The 20,290-nt window shown below is 44.8% G+C and overlaps 1 protein-coding gene across 1 annotated transcript in view; it reads left to right on the top strand.

The window, feature by feature from the left end:
- The window catches only part of LOC122554023 (spectrin beta chain, non-erythrocytic 5-like), a 234,174-nt gene that overhangs the window by 122,867 nt on the left and 91,017 nt on the right, over nt 1–20,290 (top strand). Inside the window, exons 34-37 of the mRNA XM_043698510.1 lie at nt 10,300–10,455; nt 13,096–13,287; nt 14,005–14,094; nt 19,138–19,256. Coding sequence (XP_043554445.1) covers nt 10,300–10,455; nt 13,096–13,287; nt 14,005–14,094; nt 19,138–19,256 — 557 coding nt within the window. The remainder of the gene's footprint in view (nt 1–10,299; nt 10,456–13,095; nt 13,288–14,004; nt 14,095–19,137; nt 19,257–20,290) is intronic.

The raw sequence follows: 20,290 nt of genomic DNA, 5'->3' as shown, positions 1-20,290 counted from the left end.
AGAAACGCAGACCCCACACTCCCCATCACAGAAACACAGACCCAATATTCGACATCACAGAAACACAGACACCGCACTCCCCATCACAGGAACACAGACCCCACACTCCCCATCACAGACACACAGACACTGCACTCCCCATCACAGAAACACAGACCCCACACTCCCCATCACAGAAATGCAATCACCACGTGTGATGATGCTGCTCCTTTAACAAGGTTAGGTTGTCCTTGGGTTTTTTTGAGACTGTCAAAACACATAGATTCAGACTCTGGACCGCATTCAATCCATCACAATTTGGACCTCTCACTCTATCAAGGACAGGTTCTGGGCCTCCACCATTGCCAAACCCTAACGACCCAAAGCCTTATCTCCTATCATGAGACCCTGCAACCACACAGAATCAATGTGGATTTCAACAGTTTCCTCATTTCCCCTCCCCACACCTTATCCCAGTCCCAAGACTCCAACTCGTTACTGCCCTCTTGACCTGTCCATTTTCCTTCCCATCTATCCGCTCCATTCTCCTCTCCAACCTATCACCTTCCCCCCCCAACCTTCATCTACCAATCACATTCCCAGCTACCTTCCCCCCAGCCTCACCAACCCCCATTTTTTTCGCAGCTACCCACCTACCTGCCCCCCCTCACCCTCCAGCCCATAAGCCTCATGCCTAAAAAAAGGCTTATGCCCGAAACGTCGATTCTCCTGCTCCTTGTCCTTCTCCAGCACTCTCAACTCTGATCTCCAGCATCTGCAGTCCTGACTTTCTCCTTCTAGATTCTGATGAGTCCGGTTTGGATGGGCTTTAGGGCCAATCTGATTGTAGCTAGCAGATACTGCTTCGGGCAAAAAAAGGCTTTCAAGTTTTTTTTATGAAAACACTTGTACAATGAAAGGAAAGTGGCCAGTTCTCCCAGCTCTGCTCTTCACTTGCTTGGCTTGGTTTGGTTTTAGCAGTCTGGCCGTTCAGAGCTGCTGGCCGGTTTAAGCTTGTGAATCTAAGGAAACAGCGACAGTGGAAGGGGGTTCCGTGCTGAATCTCTCTGCTATCCCTCTCTCCTGTAAGAAGAACCTGTGTCTGATTTTACCTTTTGCTGAGGGGTATATATGGGGATCGTTGCAGGAATTTGGAACAGCATCATTAAGCTGAGATAGCCTGTTAGGTTTTCAGCTAGGTTATTCTATGTTCTGCTCTCTTTTGTTGGTGTTTCATTCGTTACTCTGCAAATACATTCTCTTTTGTTTAAAACAGCTGCATCACCCACCCCTGGAGCATCCACTGTACACCTGCTTAAAACAACTAGAAATGTTAGGGTCTGGAATACTTTCTTGAAATGGTTTGAGGGGATCTGGCCTGGTCAATAACACATGCTGAAAATGTGTTGCTGGAAAAGCGCAGCAGGTCAGGCAGCATCCAAGGAGCAGGAGAATGCCTGACCTGCTGCGCTTTTCCAGCAACACATTTTCAGCTCTGATCTCCAGCATCTGCAGACCTCACTTTCTCTCAAGAACACATGCTCTCCATCACAGAAACACACATCCATGCTCCCCATCATAGAAACACAAACCCATGCTCCCCATCATAGAAACACAGACCTATGCTCCCCATCACAGAAACACAGACCCATGCTCCCCGTCATAGAAACACAGATGCCATGCTCCCCATCACAGAAACACAGATGTCATGCTCCCCATCACAGAAACACAGATGCCATGCTACCCATCACAGAAACATAGACACATGCTCCCCATCACAGAAACATAGACCCATGCTCCCCATCACAGAAACATAGACCCATGCACCGCGTCACAGAAACATAGACCCATGCTCCCCATCACAGAAACACAGCTGCCAGGCTCCCAATCACAGAAACACAGATGCCATGCTCCCCATCACAGATACACAAACCTATGCTCCTCGTCACAGAAACATAGACCCATGCTCCCCATCACATAAACATAGATGCCATGCTCCACATCACAGAAACACAGACCCATGCACCCCATCCCAGAAACACAGACCCACGCTCCCCATCACAGAAACATAGATCCACACTCCCCATCACAGAAACACAGATGCCATGCTCCCCATCACAGAAACACAGACCCATGCTCCCCATCACAGAAACACAGATGCCATGCTCCCCATCACAGAAACACACACCCATGCTCCCCATCACAGAAACACAGATGCCATGCTCCCCATCACAGAAACACAGATGCCATGCTCCCCATCACAGAAACACAGACCCATGCTCCCCATCACAGAAATACATACCCTTGCTCCCCATCACAGAAACATAGACCCATGCTCCCCATCACAGAAACACAGGCCCCATGCTCCCTGTCACAGAAACACACGCTCCCCATCACAGAAACACAGACCCATGCTCCCCATCACAGAAACACAGACCCATGCTCACCATCACAGAAACACAGATGCCATGCTCCCAATCACACAAACACAGACCCATGCTTCCCATCACAGAAACACAGACCCATGCTCCCTGTCACAGAAACACATGCTCCATATCACAGAAATACAGACCCCATGCTCCCCGTCACAGAAACACAATCCCTGCTCTCCCCATGACAGAAATGCAGACCCCACTGTCCCCATCATTGAAACACAGACTCTATACTCCCATCACAGATGAATACCTTTTCCTAATCTAAATGTATTTATGTTTTAAAAGATACAAAGTTAATCAGGTTTCCTTGAGTTAAAGGACAGGTCAGTTTGTTAGCTACTGAACACAGGAACAGATAATTGGACTATACAGAGATACGTGGATTAAAGATGTGTATTGAGTAAAAAGATAACAGTTTAAAAATGATACAAATCTGACTTTGGACTCCATGAAGAGTAGATAATGGATTGTTGCAGACATTAAGTTGACTGGTGGTAAATTGGTTGATTTTGAGACTTGTGGCTCTTTAAGTGAGTTGGCAGGGTTTTGTCCTGTTTTAATTTCATCTCAGGAGTGTCTAATGGCTGTTCACAAACTGTAGACTTTAAAGAAGACTAGCTAAAACAGCATAACCCCAGCTGACACACATAGACCACGAGTCACCGTTACTTTTTAACCCTTGTTTTATATATTCCCAGAAGTTGAAATGCAGAGATGACTGCTGTTTGAAACATAACCCGGAGGAAGTTATCATCCCCTTATTATCTCTGTAGCCACAGAGGATCTGTATGCAGTTTGTTTTGAGTTGCATCTCTCCGTTTGAAGGGTTGCTCTTTGAAGTGTCCTTGGCACCTTTTGAGGTGTGACATTCCAGGGTTCCTCTTGAGACTGCCACTGAGTTTATTATCCACAGACATCTTTAGACTGTAAGTCCTCCTTTAAAAATCACATGTCGCAATTATGTGTCCATAAGCAGTTTGGGCTTATGATCATCATCTTGACAATATCAGGGTAAGTGTCAGTTGTGAAAAGATATTGTAACAGGGTTAGGGTCACTGCAGGACATTGCTGTTTCTTTTATTGTAATAACTGCTGGTGGTGAGGGAGGTGAATGGTATGTGGGCATTCCTGGCAAGAGGATTTAAGTTCAGGAACAGAGATATCTTGCTGCCTTTGGATAGAGCCTCGGTGAGACCACATCTGGAGTATACTGCAGTTTTGGTCTCTTTATCTGAGGAACAATGCTCTTGCTAAAGAGGGAGTGCAAAGAAGGCCTATCAGACTGATTCCTGAGATGGCAGGATTGTTGTATGAAGAGAGACTGCAGCAGTTAGGACTGTGTTCAGTGGAGTTTAGAAGCATGAGGGATTTCTCATAGAAACCTGAAAAACTCTAACAGGATGAGACAGGTTAGATGCAGGAAGGTTGTTCCCTATGACCAGGGAGTCCAGAAGCAGGGGTCATAGGTTAAGGATATGGGTAGGCTATTTCGGACTGAGCTGAGGAAAATGTCTTCACCCAGCGTTGTAGAATTCACCAACACTGAAAGTATTTGAGGCCAAAAGGTTAAACATTTTCAAAAAGGTGTTAGATCTAATTCTTCGGGCTAAAAGGGTCAAAGGAGGAAAGCAGAAACAAGGTACTGAGTTGGATGATCAGCCATGATCAAAACTGAACGGTAGAGCAGGCTTGAAGGGCTGAATGGCCTACTCCTGCTCCTGGTTTCAATTTTCACATGTTTCTAATAAACCCCATGTGTGAGATTGTATTGAATAATTATGCCACACATAAAGAGCTGACTAAAACTCCATGCTTTCCTTGGCATGGTCTGAAGCTGGTAATATCCCTTGTGCTGGAAAGCAGGCAGCTCCAGTGTCAGTGACAAGGTGGGGGGAGGGGGCTTAACTTTGATCCCAACAACGATACAAGAAAATGTTTCCATTCTCTAACAGCATCGGCAAAGCTTCCAATTGCGAATGAAAACACAGAGTGTGTCTCTGTCTGCCCAGGTCTGGATCAAGTGCTCCCTGTTTCCATGAGAACAGGGATCAGGTGATGTGTCCTAACATTTGGAAGTGATGTCAGCTCAGCTGAGTTAGCGGTGGGTCTTGTCTTTGGGAAGGAAGGTCAGGAGATTAAATCGCATTCATGACCTTACAGGCCTGGCAAACACTCCCCACCAGGTAGCAGTGAGGTGGAACCGCCCCACTTCTCTAGTCATAGAGATGTACAGTATGGAAACAGACCCTTCGTCCGTGCCGACCAGAAACCCCACCTTAATGTAGTCCCATTTGCCAGCACTTGGTCCATATCCCCCTAAACCCTTCCCATTCATATAACCATCCAGATGCCTTTTAAATGCTGTAATTGTACCAGCTTCCACCCCTTCCTCTGGCAGCTCATTCCATCCACGCACCACCCTCTGCATAAAAAAGTTGCCCCTTAGGTCCCTTTCATATCTTTCCCCTCTCACCCTAAACCTATGCCCTCTAGTTCTGGAATAGCCCACCCCAGGGAAAAGACTTTGGCCATTTACCCTATCATGCCCCTCATGATTTTGTAAACCTCTATAAGATCACCCCTCAGCCTCCGATGCTCCAGGGAAAACAGCCCCAGCCTATTCAGCCTCTCCCTATACCTCAAACTGTCCAACCCTGGCAACATCCTTGTAAATTTTTTCTGAACCCTTTCATGTTTCACAACATCTTTCCGACAGGAAGTCCTGTATTCTGTGTCAAATATCATTCTGCTCAAGACAGATCAACATTGACATCTCCAACCCATCAATAACATCTAAAAACCATTCAATTAGGCATTAATCACTGACTCCTGACATCTTTCTCAACTTCAAAATAATGACCATAGGGAGCTTTTTTTGGTACAGTGGTAATGTCTCTATCTTCAATTCAGGAGGCCTGTGTTCAAGACCCACCTGCTCCAGAGGTGTATAATAAATAACAGCTGTATTGGAAATGCAGCCTAAGGGAATTCTGCACCATAAAAGGGTCAGAATTGATGGAGTGCTGAACTATCGGAGGGTCAGTGTTGAGGGAGTACTGCACTGTAGGAGTGTTAGAACTGAGGGAGTGCTGCATTGTAAGAGGGTCAAAACTGAGGGAGTGCTGCACTCTCAAAGGGTCAGTGTTGAGGGAGTGTTGCGCTATCAGAGGATCAGAACTGAGGAAGTGTTGCACTGTCAGGGGGTCAGTACTGAGAGAACACTGCGCTGTGGAGGATCAGTACTGAGGGAGTGTTGCACTGTCAGTACTGAGGGAGTGCTGATGTTATGTTGCACTTTTAGGCAGCAGGTATGAGGGAGTGCTCCACTATTGAAATCCTCAATTATTGCCCTCTCTGATTTATATCTGCAACTGTAGTCAGAAGTAATCTAAAGTTCCGTCTCCCATTGCTCCCACACCCTCATTGTGTCATATTCCATTTCTCTGTACTCTAACATGAAACAGTAACATAATGTGAAACAATAATGGAGTACAAGGGACTGCAAGTAGTGTCCCAGCCAGAGTTACAGCTTCAGGAGGGGAGAGTGTGACTGGGGGAGGATAGCGGTGGTGTTATTAACCATGGACTAGTAACCCAGAGGCTCAGGTTAATTTCCTTGGAACATAGCTTCTAACCCCCCTCATGACAGCTGGAATTTCCATTTAATATTTCTGGATTTATTTGCATTCATATGAATCCAGTCTCCGTGACGGTGACCCTGACACTATCGTAAAATGTTGTAAAAGGCCATCGAGTTCATGAATGTCCGATGGGGAAGGAAATCTACCATCTCTACTTGGTCTGGCATCCATGTGACCCCAGACCCACAGCAATGTGTTTGATTCTTGACCATCTTCTGAAAAGGCCAAGCAAGGCACTCAGTTCATGGCAGTTGGGATGGGTGTCAATGATGCCATGTAGAAATAAATCATATTTTTCCAGAGGGGTCCAGTCAGGAGACTGCAGCAATACGTTTCATTGTTGTGGTTCTGTTCGCCGAGCTGGGAATTTGTGTTGCAGACGTTTCGTCCCCTGTCTAGGTGACATCCTCATTGCTTGGGAGCCTCCTGTGAAGCGCTTTTGTGATCTTTCCTCCGGCATTTGTAGTGGTTTGAATCTGCCGCTTCCGGTTGTCAGTTCCAGCTGTCCGTTGCAGTGGCCAGTATATTGGGTCCAGGTGGATGTGCTTATTGATTGAATCTGTGGATGAGTGCCATGCCTCTAGGAATTCCCTGGCTGTTCTCTGTTTGGCATGTCCTATAATAGTAGTGTTGTCCCAGTCAAATTCATGTTGCTTGTCATCTGCGTGTGTGGCTACTCAGGATAGCTGGTCGTGTAGTTTCGTGGCTAGTTGGTGTTCATGGATGTGGACCGTTAGCTGTCTTCCTGTTTGTCCTACGTAGTGTTTTGTGCAGTCCTTGCATGGGATTTTGTACACTACATTGGTTTTGCTCATGCTGGGTATCGGGTCCTTCGTTCTGGTGAGTTGTTGTCTGAGAGTGGCTGTTGGTTTGTGTACTGTTATGAGTCCTAGTGACCGCAGTAGTCTGGCTGTCAGTTCGGAAATGCTCTTGATTTATGGTAGTGTGACTAGTCCTTTGGGTTGCAGCATGTCCTCGTTCCGTTGTCTTTCCCTTAGGCATCTGTTGATGAAATTGCGCGGGTGTTCGTTTTTGGCGAATACATTGTATAGGTGTTCTTCTTCCTCTTTTTGCAGTTCTGGTGTACTGCAGTATGTTGTGGCCCTTTTGAATAGTGTCTTGATGCAACTTCTTTTGTGTGTGTTGGGGTGGTTGCTTTCATAGTTCAACTTTGGATTTCAAACTTTTTCATTTGTAGAGGGAGGGTGATGAGAGGGACAGGCTGATGTTGATCCCAGGGGTGAGGCCCAACAGAGCCTGAGTCAGCAGCACTCCCCATTGTACAGTCAGCATTTCACTGAGCTCCATTCGATTATCACCAGAAATAATGGTTTCCCATTTCCACAGTCTCTTTCACAACCTCAGGACTTCCCAAATTGCTTTACAACCAACAAACTCAATTCATGCCTGACACTTTTGGTTAGGAAATACAGCAGGCCATTTGCACAGAGCAAGATCTCACAATGAGCAAGAAGATAATGGCCAGATTCTTGGCTTTGATGGGGTTGAACAAGAGATAAATGTTGCCAAGACACTAGGAGCACTCCAAGATTAATGCCATAGGATCATCTCCACTCACTGGCCTCAACCTTCCATCCCTGCCTTCATATCTTCCAAATGTGACTCTTGCCTCATGTAACTCTCAATCTCCCTTTTCCTCAAATTTCAACCCACCTTGGATCTCTCTCTCTCTCTCAGTTCATCTCTGTTGACCTATGGAGGCCTCTGGCCTGCCAATTTTTGATCATTGTTTTCAAGCCCTTCCAGGTCCTCACTCTAGCTCTGCAACCTCCTCCAGCCCGTCCAAGATAGCTGAACTCCTCTAATTCTGGCCTTTTCAGCATCCCTGCTTTATCCACTTATCCATTGGGGTGTGTTGCTCAGGCCCTTAGCTCTAGAATTCCCCTCCCACAAAACTCTCCACTTTATTTCTGTCCTTTGAGAGGCATCTTGAAACTGCGCCTTTGACCAAGCTTTCAGACCCCTGTCCCCATGAAAGTGGATGAACTATCTGTAACTTTTAGAGTTTAGATTTCAAACTAGTGGTTACTTTTATGAAGGGAATTTTTTTAAAAATCGAGGTCAGACAGCACCTCTGAAATAGTAACCAATCTAGCTTGTGTCAGAGAACAAGGTGGGGGTTTGGAATTTTAATGCAACGTTTCTGTGTGAGATTTATGACATATTCCCCTTCTTTATTTACTCATTGTTACCATTGATCGCAACAGGGTTGATTTAAAAATGATTCCTTCCCTTTCACCCAAACCCAAATGACCTTGCGTTTTAAAACAAGCCACTAGACTTTCTTGAGTTAAGAAAGAGTGAGTTTATTAATTACCGAACATGAGGAGAATTCGTAGTGCAATACACATACACACAGATTAGAAATGAGAGCTGAGTCCAAAAAATAAAGTTTTTTTTTAAAACAATGATATATGGATTAATCTCTGAATTGTACCCAAAGAGAGGATAATTTAATGTTGTGGCTGTTGCACTGGGGGTTAACAGTCAATGTCAAGTTTCTTAGTTTTAGATTGGTTGAGACTCTGTCGTTCTGATTCCTTTTGACCGTGATTGAACCTCAGAAGTCATGATGACCTGTAATGTAGGGGTGACTAGGAGATAGTTCCTTGACTCTGACTTTCACAGCACACTGACACGGTGGCACAGTGGTTAGCACTGCTGCCTCACAGCGCCAGAGACCCGGGTTCAATTCCCGCCTCAGGCGACTGACTGTGTGGAGTTTGCACGTTCTCCCCGTGTCTGCGTGGGTTTCCTCCAGGTGCTCCGGTTTCCTCCCACAGTCCAAGGATGTGCAGGTCAGGTGAATTGGTGAATGCTAAATTGCACGTAGTGTTAGGTAAGGGGTACATGTAGGATGGGTTGCGCTTCGGTGGGGCGGTGTGGACTTGTTGGGCCGAAGGGCCTGTTTCCACACTGTAAGTAATCTAATCTAATCTAATCTAATTCAAACTCAGGCCAATCTGCACAGATATCTTAGCCTACTGGCATGTAGAAGAATCTCAATCCTGCTAGTGCTCTTCAGTAGAGTTGAAACTGACTTTTTATGACCTATGCTCACTTATTCTTCAAACAGTAAAAGACAAAATATGTTTGCAGTTGGGACAAAATCTTCAGAGGATGGCTTGCTACTGAAGGAGGAGTGAAGGTGTCATCTATCCTGTTATCTTCATAATCACAAGGAACCGTGCTCTGTTTTGACTTGGCTTTTCCCTCTTTAAACAATTGCTGTTTTAAGTCTTATTTGCGTTTTTAGATGTAACATTCCAGGAGCATTTGTATCTCTCTCTCTCTCTCTCTCTCGGTAAAAACAAGGACTGCAGATGCTAGAGTCTAGACTACTTGATTAGATTACTTACTGACAGTGTGGAAACAGGCCCTTCGGCCCAATAAGTCCACACCGACCCGCCGAAGCGTAACCCATCCAGACTCATTCCCCTACATTTACCCCTTCACCTAACACTATGGGCAATTTACATGGCCAATTCACCTTTCTAGTTTAGAGTAGTGCTGGAAAAGCACAGCAGGTCAGGCAGCAACTCTCCACCCTCTCTCTCTCTCTGTCTCCAGATCTGCAACTTAATTTACTTCTGCAGCCATTTTTATCTTTAAAAAAGAACACATTTTTGGAATTACAGGTTAAAAATGTCCACGCTACTTTAGGCTGCTAACCTGCATTCAAGGTAGGAGCAAGTTTTCTCTCCTTAGAGGAGTGCAGACCAGTTCAGGGAAAACACAGTCACCACAATAGAAACGTTTAGTTTGTCTAAATGATAAGCCAGGAGAGTTTGATTAGTAAACTTTACAGTAGGTTATTAAACACTGAGAAAATTGAAGCCCTCAGTTTTGTGAATATTCATCTGAGAAGACTCCACAGTCACATGAAAGAAACTGGGGAGAATCAGTTCAGTACAATTTAGATTTGATATAGAGGGATAATTTCTCTGGGATTGAATCTCTATAACAAATGGTAGTACAGACTGAAGCTTGGTTTTGCTCTGTTCTTTAAGACTTTCCTTACTGTGTTCTTGCTTATTATTTTAGTTATTTTCTCTGTATAGTAAACTTCTGTTCTGTTGTTAAATAAAATCTGCATTTCTGTGAATGTGTTTCAATGACTGACCACCATGTGAAAAAAAAATGGAAAAAGTTTCATTCTGGGATCTGACTACTCCAGTGTCTCCTCAGCTGAGATGTTAACAATGTTCTGTTCCTCTTTGCAGGAGGAAAGCTGGATCAGTGAAAGGATGAAGAAGTTAAAAGACAATTCTTCTGCAGATGTTAGTGACCTGCAAGCCAAGCTGAAGCTGCTACAGAAACACCAGGCCTTTGAGGCAGAAATCCTGGCCCATCAGGCCATCATTACGAGTGTTACTGAGGTAAAGGTTACATATCCTTTCTCTGTATCAGCGAGACACCAGCTTAGGCCCAGTGCAGTGAGATCTGCTTGCTGAGTTGCTGGTCTTCCACAGTTTAGTCCTTATGACATTCTCACCCTAACCCCCTAAACCCTATCTATCCTTCAAACACATTTCTGTTCAGCCCACTGGCTCAGTCTGGTCCCAGTCTCAAGGGAGTGAATCCAATTCAATTCACTCCAGCTTCTACTTGTATATATGTTTAAAGAATAGTTTAACAAACCACCCATCACCCAGGCTTTCTTTCTATCTTTAGCTTCTCAGGAGGGCATTACTGCTTTCCCTGTTATGCTTCATTTTGTTTATGTCCCGGTATTTGCTGTCCCATGCATTATTTCTGTCATGCTGCAGAGCACCTCCTGTGCAATATCTCCTTGTTGACTGTAGCACATGGACCTCTCAGTCAAAGGGTCAGCGGTTCAAAGCTCTCTCCAGAGTCAAGAGTGCAGAATACACTGAGGAAGTGCTGCCTTTCACATGAAATGATGAGGGTAATCTCAAGTTGATATGAAAGTCCACAGTACTTTAGGGTTCTAACCTGCAATCAAGTACAGTTCTAATTTTAAAAAAATATGTAATTTCAATATTCTCTAAAGATAGAAAGCACTATTGAAAGACACATTTGAAGTGGAGACACGCGTTCTCTCAGAATATCAAGGGGGTTCTGCCTGATGTCAATGAGTTAGAGCCAGCCTTTTTATTGTCACATAGCAGAGTCAGCACATGACATTGCAGAAAGGAATTAACACTTCCAAGTCAAATATTAGCTAATTGGACCATGATCCATGTGTTATTCATTTCTTCCAATTCAGCACAGGGAGGTCATAGAGTCATACAGCATGGAAAAACACCTTTCAGTCCAACCAGTCCATCCTGACCATAATTCCAAACTAAACTAGTCCCACTTGCCTGCTTCTGGTCCATATCCCTCCCAACCTTTCCTCTTCATGTACTTATTGAAATGTCTTTTAAACATTGTAATTATGCCCACATCAACCATTTTCTCAGAAAGTTCATTCCATACGCGGACCACCCTCTGTGTAAAAAGATTTGCCCCTCACGTCTTTTTTAAATTTTTCTCCTCTCACCTTGAAAAAAATGTGCCCCCAATCTTAAAATTACTTATCCTTGGAAAAAGACACCTATCATTAACCCTATCGATACCTCTTATGATTTTATAAACTTCTATAAGGTCACCTCTCAACCCTCAATGCTCCATGGAAAAAGTCCTAACTTATCCAGCGTCTCCTTATAACTCCAGCCTTCCATTTCTGGCAACATCCTGGTAAATCTAAAGCAAGAAAGATGCGGATGCTATAAATATGAAACAAAAATAGAGATTGCTGGAAAAGCTCAGCCAGTCTGGCAGCATCTGTGGAGAGAAACCAGAGTTAACGTTTCGGGTCGGGTGGCCCTTCCTCAGCACTCTCCACAGCTGCTGCCAGACCTGCTGAGTTTTTCCAGCAATCTCTACCCTGCTAAATCTTCTGGCTGCTGGCTAAGGAAACCTATTTTCCACTTCTGTCGCTGACAGTTTACATCATTTTAATTCTAACAAAGTGCCACACATTTAACTCAATGAAGTCCAAACATATTTGTCCACAGTATATCAGCACCTCTTGGTCTTATTCAGCATCCTGCAGAGGTATCCAGTTATTTTCACTCCCCCCCACTTTCGAGAATAGCCTTCACCTGTTGCTACATTTATTAACTTGGTTCATTGATGACTTTACATATCACACCAATTGCTGATCTGGCCGCCAGGTTTCAGGTACTCATTAATTGCCAGCACTTCCCCAACCAGAGAGGTCTGTTTGCAGATTGGAATGCCTCCAACTCTGGCCTTTCTAAAACAATTCTGGTTACTGCAGCTTTAAAGCTCTTTCTTATTATCGAAGACAAAATCCTGTCGTTACAACAGTCTGCCTGCAAATGAATCAGCAAAATCATCTTTTGTATAGATTAATCCATTGCAACCTTATAGCTTCCCCGGTGACCCAGCCAAGCTGATCCCTCAACTGACATTTAAAAAACAAGTGTGTGATGTCGTAGTCATGTAAACTAAGAAGGTAAGAATTAGAAACAGGCGAGGGCCATTCAGCCACTTGAGCCTGCTCTGCTATTTAAAACCATCATGGTTGACATCACCTTGGTCTCAAACCAACTTTCCTGCCTGTTCCACATAACCTGTCAACCCACTACAAATTAAAAACCAGCCAATTTCCTTCTCATAGTTCCACCATCCACAGATGCATGGCCCTTTGAGAGAAGTGACTTCTCCTCTTCTCTGCTTTAAATCTGTCCCGCAATCCTAAAACCATATCTCTCGTTCTAGATTGGACCATGAGGGGTGTTGTGCACTCCATATCTTTTTGTGGGAGCATGCGTGCATAATGGTAACAATTCCATAACAATTCTAAAATGCAGGATTGGCTGAAAAGAGGTTTATGACTTTCCCAAGTAAATATAAGACTTTTCCTTGGGCCGGTACCTCCCACCCCTACCTTCTGCATTGCTGGTGTGTGCTGTGGATTATTATCCTCGCAGAGAGGTGTATAGTTTGAGGATGTCCACCTGACTGTGTCCCTTTAAATTTTACAGACGGGTGAGCTGCTGCTGAATGGACAGCACCCTAACTCCAGTGAGATCCGGCGAAGTATGAGGGTGCTGCTGGAACACTGGGAGCAACTGAAGACTGCGGTGGCTGCACGTGGGAAAATGCTGGAGGACAACCGGGATTTCCTGGAGTTCCTGCAGAAAGTCGATCAGATTGAGGCATGGATCAGGGAGAAGGTAGGAACGCTGGCAGATTACTCCACAACACACTACTGGTTTTCCTGGGCCCCAGAGTCTTCCAGTTAGCTCAATGGAAATTGGGCACTGCCTTTTGTTGTCCCAATTTGGGGACATGACTTCCAATAACATCTTTTAATGAGAAAGTTGTGACACCCCTGCCTTACATTGACTCTCGTAAGGCATCTACTAGCGAGCATTTGGTACTGTTGAATGTTTGAAGAGCTCACCTCGTTCCAACCATTTTGACAGATTTCCCAAACTAGCTTTATGTATCCATATTTGGTTAAGTATTATTCTGTGCTTATTAGTGAAAGCTCCCCTTTATGTATACCGTGGCCATTTGAGAAGTCAGTGGTGCCAGTGAGTAATGGTACAAAATTACAGTAAGACGGACAGAAGGAGTTTATTGAGTTACTTCAGGAGCCAGGGTTAATATCCCTCTTGCTAACTCTGAGATCAAGGCCTGGCGGCACACTGGCGTTCCTGCAACCTCAGATGGAGCGTTTGCCCATTCACCCATCAGGGTTGGAATAGAGCCAAAATGTGCATGTTCTGAGAAGATCCTCTTGTCCTAGTTCCTTATGAATAATTCCATTTAATCTGTTGTTTATGGATTGAATCGATTGTGCGTTGCTATCAAGCAGATATTTCGCTGATTGTGTTTCCTAACTCTGCGTTGTTCATTCTGTTCTATTCCATCCTGCACACAAACAGGAGGTAATGATCAATGTGGGCGATGTCGGCAAAGACTACGAACATTGCCTGCAGCTGCAGAAAAAGCTCAGCAAGTTCCGGGGAGCAGGGGTGAGTACCATATGTCAGAGCACTGTGTTATACAGCTCTGTCAACTGAGCTTCTGTCCATTGCCTTCCACACTGAGCATAACCAGCCAGTATAGATCACACCTCTTAATCAAGGTGCAGTACTATGCTCACCTGTTAACGCAGAAGGTATCCAGGGCAGGAGGAGGAAATACTAGGGTCAGAGTAAAGCTTCCTCTACACTCTCCCGATCAACAGTCCCAGGACAAGTAAAGCATGGGGATAGGTACAGAGTAAAGCTCCCCATCAAACATTCCCAGGACAGGTAAGGCATGGTTAGATACAGAGTAAAGCTACCTCTACACTGTCCCCATCAAACATTCCCAGGACAGGTATGGCACGGTTAGATACAGAGTAATGCTCCCTCTACACTATCCCCATCAAACACTCCCATGACAGGTACAATATGGGGTTAGATACAGAGTAAAGCTCTCTCTGATCGTCCCAATCAAGAGTTGGACTCCCTCTTTACTCTCCCCATTCACATACTTCACCATTAATCTTCCTATAATTTTAGAAGTTTATGTTTTATTTTACAAACCATTCTGTGGGCTGTCTGTAGGGAATATTAATTTATTTTCCCTGATTACTGCATTGTTGACAGTAAATTGAGATGAAACAAATTCGGTGTTGAGTCACACTTTTTGTATCATATACTGGGATCATTCCTGACGTAACACCAAAGATTCACCTTTATCCCAATATCCCTCAGAGACTTTTTATTCAACAGAAATCTACATTTACAGCTGATGCGTCAATGCTGATTTCTATACTTCTCCCACCCTTTGTGTGAAGAAGTGCTTCTTAATTCCATTCGTAGAAGGTCTGCATCTAAGTTTTTGAGAATATTCCCAAGATTTGGGCTCCCTAACGAGCAGAAATAGCTATTTCCCTTATAACCTCAAAGTCGACAATCAGATCACCCCTCAACCACCAAGCTTCCACTTTATGTAATCTCTCTGTCTAACGTAACCATTGAAGATTCGTGATTATTGTGGGAAGTCTGCAATATCTCCCTCTTGGATTGTAGGACCCGGTAACTGTAGATGTATCTAAACAGTGTTTGATAAAGCTGCCACGTGACAACCAGCTCCATATGTTCCAGTTTCTGCACACAAAAGCCAACATTCCATTGGATTTTTTTTTGCTCATCTTTTGTGCCTATTTCTGACGTTTTAATGATCTGTGTATGTGAGCTTGCAAGTCTCTTTGGGCCTGTCCTGTTTCTAGTTTTCCAGCATTTAGGCCGAACTCTGCTCTCTCCATTTTTTAAGTTCAAAGAGAATGGCCTCACCTTTGAAATAATCTGTTAGTCTCTTTTTACCATTCTCATATCTCTTTGTGGTGGTATGTTTTCATCTGCATTGTTCAAGGCGATGCATATTTTTCTGCAGTTGACAAATCTGGATTGCTGTCTTTCTATCCCATCACCCGGGGAATTGTCTGGGGTTCAATACAAATAAAACAATGGATATCAATAATGTTCTCGTCTCCTTTTAGAAGTTTGGAATAAAATCCACCCAGACTTGGGAATTTGTTAGTGCCATTAGTTCATGCCTGATATTCTGCCTAAGCTAATATGGGCATGTCCCTGGGTCAAAAATTGCTTCAGGATGTCTGTCTACTGATGCAAAATAAGTGGTCAACTTCTCCTCTGTCTTTGTACATTCATTGATACCATCAAGATTAGCAGTTTTCAAAGGACGCAATTACTCCTGAGCATTCTATATTTCCCAACATAATTGGATGCCCTCATTGTATTCATCACAACTGTAAATTGTTTTGTGTGGATCTTGACATTCTTTCCCACTTGTAGTAGCTTGTTTATCACCCTTTGCTGTTTCCATTCACTGGGGGCTGCATTAATTTCTGCATCTGTGCACATATGTTCAGAATTTTGTGTAACCTCTTTACCCCTTTAGTTGTCCACAGCTGTCTTTTCTGGCAAGCAGAACACCCCAGCCCTTAACGCTACAAGAATAGAGTTCTATTTGGGCACACCCCATCCCCCAGTGATCTCCTATCATTTAACTCATTAACAGTCTCTGCCTTATCACATCAAAATCCCCTTGTGTAAATCAAGAATCTTAGAAGCTGTTTCTAATTGATCTGGACCAGAGAAGGCAATCTTGCAATTTCACTGGCTGCGTACACACCCAGGTCAGGCTGTGTGCTTCCAGACAGCACTTAAAATAAAGATTGTTTGGAAACATTTCACTGCCAAATCTCTTGCAGTAGATGCAAGAATCTCTCCAAGAGGCAGAGCAGGGAGCTGCATGGTTGCGAGGCTATATTGCCCGCAGTGTCCAGGGATGTGCAGACTAGGTGGATTAGCCATGGCTAATGCAGGGTTACAGGGATAGGGTAAGGGAGGTGGTTCTGGATGGGATGTTGTCTGGAGGGTCAGTGTAGATTTGATGGGCCTAATGACGTGCTTCCACACTGTAGGGATTCGAAGATTCTTCTATGAATTGTTCCAGGGGGAAGGACAACGTGAGGGCATCGACTGGCCTCCTCTGGAATTTGCCCGGCAATAGTGCAAGATCACTTGAAGCCTTTAAGAAAATAGGGGTTCATAAGGACATGAATAGTCTATTTGGCCCATCGAACATACACCACCATTCAAACAGATCATGGCTGATCATCTACCTCGATACCATTTTTCCCCAGTATCCCCATATCTCTCGATGGCATTCATACCTGTCAGTTGTTTTGTCTTGAACATGTTCATTATTAATTTATCACTGAATCAATATTACACAAGTAATGAGTTAATGACCTGCCATTACTGCTGGCTTTGTGCCAGTTGGTGAGAGTGGGCCCGACTGTGGGTTCGGGAATTTGGGAATAAGGGACAATCTGTACATCACGGAGGGAGGGTCAACATCGGAAATGGCTGCCCATGGCGCTTACTACCCCCACCCTCAATGTGTGTCCCAGGACTCTCACCAGACACACCTACTGCCCCATTGGCCAGCTTCTCTGTTCGGGGACTGACTGCAGTCCCAGTCGCAGCCTCCATACCAAGTGGCACTGCTGAGTCTGAACAGCTCTGCCCTCCTGGTTAGCTCACAGTTTGTGGAAGTGGGACATCCTACCTCGGTGTGTGGGGCAATGCAGTCGTCAATGATTGCCAAAGCATCCATAAAATCCAATTGTGCCATCTAGCACCATGTAGGCGCTCTTTCGGTGCAAAGTTTCAGTGAGGTAGATGGGTTGGAGAAGCTGGGAGTGTTCTCCTTGGAGAAGAAAAGGTTAAAAGAAGGTTTGATATAATGAGGAGTCTGCACAGAGTAAGGAGGGAGAAACTATTCCTGTTGGCAGAAGGATTGAGAATGAGCGGACACAGGTTTTTGGAAAATGACAAAAGAAGTAATAGCAGCATGAGGGGAAACGTTCTCATGCTGTTAAGATCTGGAATGCACTGTCTTAGTGTGTGCTGGAGGCAAATTGATTTGACGAGGGAATTGGACTATTGTCTGTAAAGGAAGAACATATAGGGTTTATAGGGCGAAGGCAGGAGACTGGCACTGAGGGGTGTAGTTCATTTGGAGAGATGTTGCGGACATGATGGGCTGACTGGTCTCCTTGTGCATTGTAGTGATTCTGTGATGGGAGAGCTGGACACTAGAACAACAGGTTCAATAACCTGCCACTAAGGAGGCAATCCCCAATGTAGCCATAACCTTGATAGGTTACGGTAGGCTATTGCAGAAATTGGGATTGAGGGTGATTTAGTGGTTTGGGTCAGAAATTGGCTGAAAGAAGACAGAGGGTGGTGGTTGGCGGGAAATGTTAATCCTGGAGTTCAGTTACTCATGTTGTACCACATGAATCTGTTTTGGGACCACTGCTGTCTGTCATTTTTATAAATGACCTGGATGAGGGCGTAGAAGGATGGGTTAGTAAATTTGCAGATGATGCTGGAGTTGTGGACAGTGCGGAAGGGTGTTGCAGGTTACAGAGGGACATAGATAAGCTGCAGAGCTGGGATGAATGGTGGGAAATGGAGTTTTAATGCGGAAAAGTGTGACCTGATTCACTTTGGAAGGAGCAACAGGAATACACAGTACTGGGTTAATGGTAAGATTCTTGGGAGTGTAGGTGAGCAGACAGATCTCGATCTCCATGTACATTTATCCCTGAAAATTGCCATCCAGATTGATGAGGGTTGTTAAGAAGGTGTATGATGTGCTAGTTGTTATTGGTAGAGGGATTGAGTTTTGGAGCCCTGAGGTCATGATGCAGCTGTACAAAACTCTGGTGTGGCCGCACTTGGAGTATTGCGTACAGTTCTGATTGCCGCATTATTGAAAGGATGTGGAAGCATTGGAAAGGGTGCAGAGGAGATTTACCAGAATGTTGCCTGGTACGGAAGGAAGGTCTTGGGAGGAAAGGCTGAGGGACTTGAGGCTGTTTTTGTCAGCGAGAAGAAGGTTAAGAGGTGACTTAATAGAGACATACAAGATAATCAGAGGGTTAGATAGGGTGGACAGGGAGAGCCTTTTTCCTCGGATGGTGATGGCGAGCACGAGGGGGCATAGTGTTAAATTGAGGGGTGGTAGGTATAGGACAGATGTCAGAGGTAGGTTCTTTACTCAGGGAATAGTAAGGGCGTGGAATGCCCTGCCTGCAACAGTCGTGGACTCACCAATGTTAACGGCATTTAAATGGTCACTGGATAAACATATGGATGATAATGGAATAGTGTTAGATGGGCTTTAAATTGGTTTCACATGTCAGCACAACGTTGAGGGCTGAAGGGCCTGTACTGCGCTGTAATGTTCTATGTTCTATAACCAGCCCTGCCAACAAATGCCCAATAAGAACAAGCAAGCAAGTACTCTGAAGGATCCATGGAAAGTGTGTACATGGGCCAGTATCAGTGGAGATCGGTGCATCTCTGGGAATGAGAGCACAGGAGAAATTATGGGAACTCAGTCTCATGTTCCTTTACAAATGGCATTTGTTACAAAATATGACACTGTCTAATAACACATTGGCCCTACTCTGTGATCTGTTCTAGGATGTGACGGTGGACGATGCACACATCAAGACCATCAATACCCTGGCCACCCGGCTGGAGAAGAAGAATAAAGACGACATTAGGACTGTCCAGCAACGCAAGCAGCAGCTGAACCAAAAGTCAGTCTAATGCCAGTACAAGTTAGAGTGTTAAATACTGAAAGCAAAAAATGTTGGAGATCACAGCGGGTCAGGCAGCTGATGAAGAGTCATCTCTGCTCGTAACGTGAGCCTGCTCTCTGTCCATGGATACTGCCTGACCTGCTGCAATCTCTAGCACGTTTTATTTTCAGTATAGATTCAAGCGTCTGCAGTAATTTACTCCTATAGAGTGTTAAATATGTAGTCTAAAGCCTGAGTATCTATTAAATGCACCCCATACTGACCACACCCCTGAACCATGGCATCCCAGACCACTTACACTACCCAGATCCTGATCTAACACACTGAAAATCCTCCCCTCTGGGACCTGCGCCCCTCTACCCTGCCCCAAGACCTGCTCTCTACCCACCCCTCCCTTACTGAGCCCTGACCTCTCCCCTCACAGACCGCTCCTTCCCCCCCCCACTCAGGGCACAGCAGCCCCCTGGGACACAACACATTTCTGAATAATTGGACAACACAGTGCCCCATGCCAGAGACCTCCTACAAAACTGCACCTGAGAATGTCACTTCCTTCAGGAAGTCGAGGAAGTTAATCAGTTGAAATTCTACTGTTTGGTGTCATGTCAATAGACAATAAGTGCAGGAGTAGGCCATTCTGCCCTTCGAGCCTGCACCACCATTCATTATGATCATGTCTGATCATCCTCAATCAGTATCCTGTTCCTTCCTTATCTCCATAACCCTTGATTCCACAATCCTTGAGAGCTCTATCCAACTATTGCTTAAACGAATCCAGAGACTGGGCCTCCACTGCCTTCTGGGGCAGAGCATTCCACACACCCACCACTCTCTGGGTGAAGAAGTTTCTCCTCATCTCTGTCCTAAATGGCCTACCCCTTATATTTAAGCTGTGTCCTCTGGTTCGGGACTCACCCATCAGCGGAAACATGTTTCCTGCCTCCAGAGTGTCCAACCCTTTAATAATCTTATACATCTCAATCAGGTCCCCTCTCAGTCTTCTAAACTCAAGGGTATACAAGCCCAGTCGC

This window comes from Chiloscyllium plagiosum, chromosome 10, assembly GCF_004010195.1.
Source record: "Chiloscyllium plagiosum isolate BGI_BamShark_2017 chromosome 10, ASM401019v2, whole genome shotgun sequence".
Classification (NCBI taxonomy): Eukaryota; Metazoa; Chordata; class Chondrichthyes; order Orectolobiformes; family Hemiscylliidae; genus Chiloscyllium; species Chiloscyllium plagiosum.
This window is presented reverse-complemented; position numbering and strand designations above follow the sequence as displayed.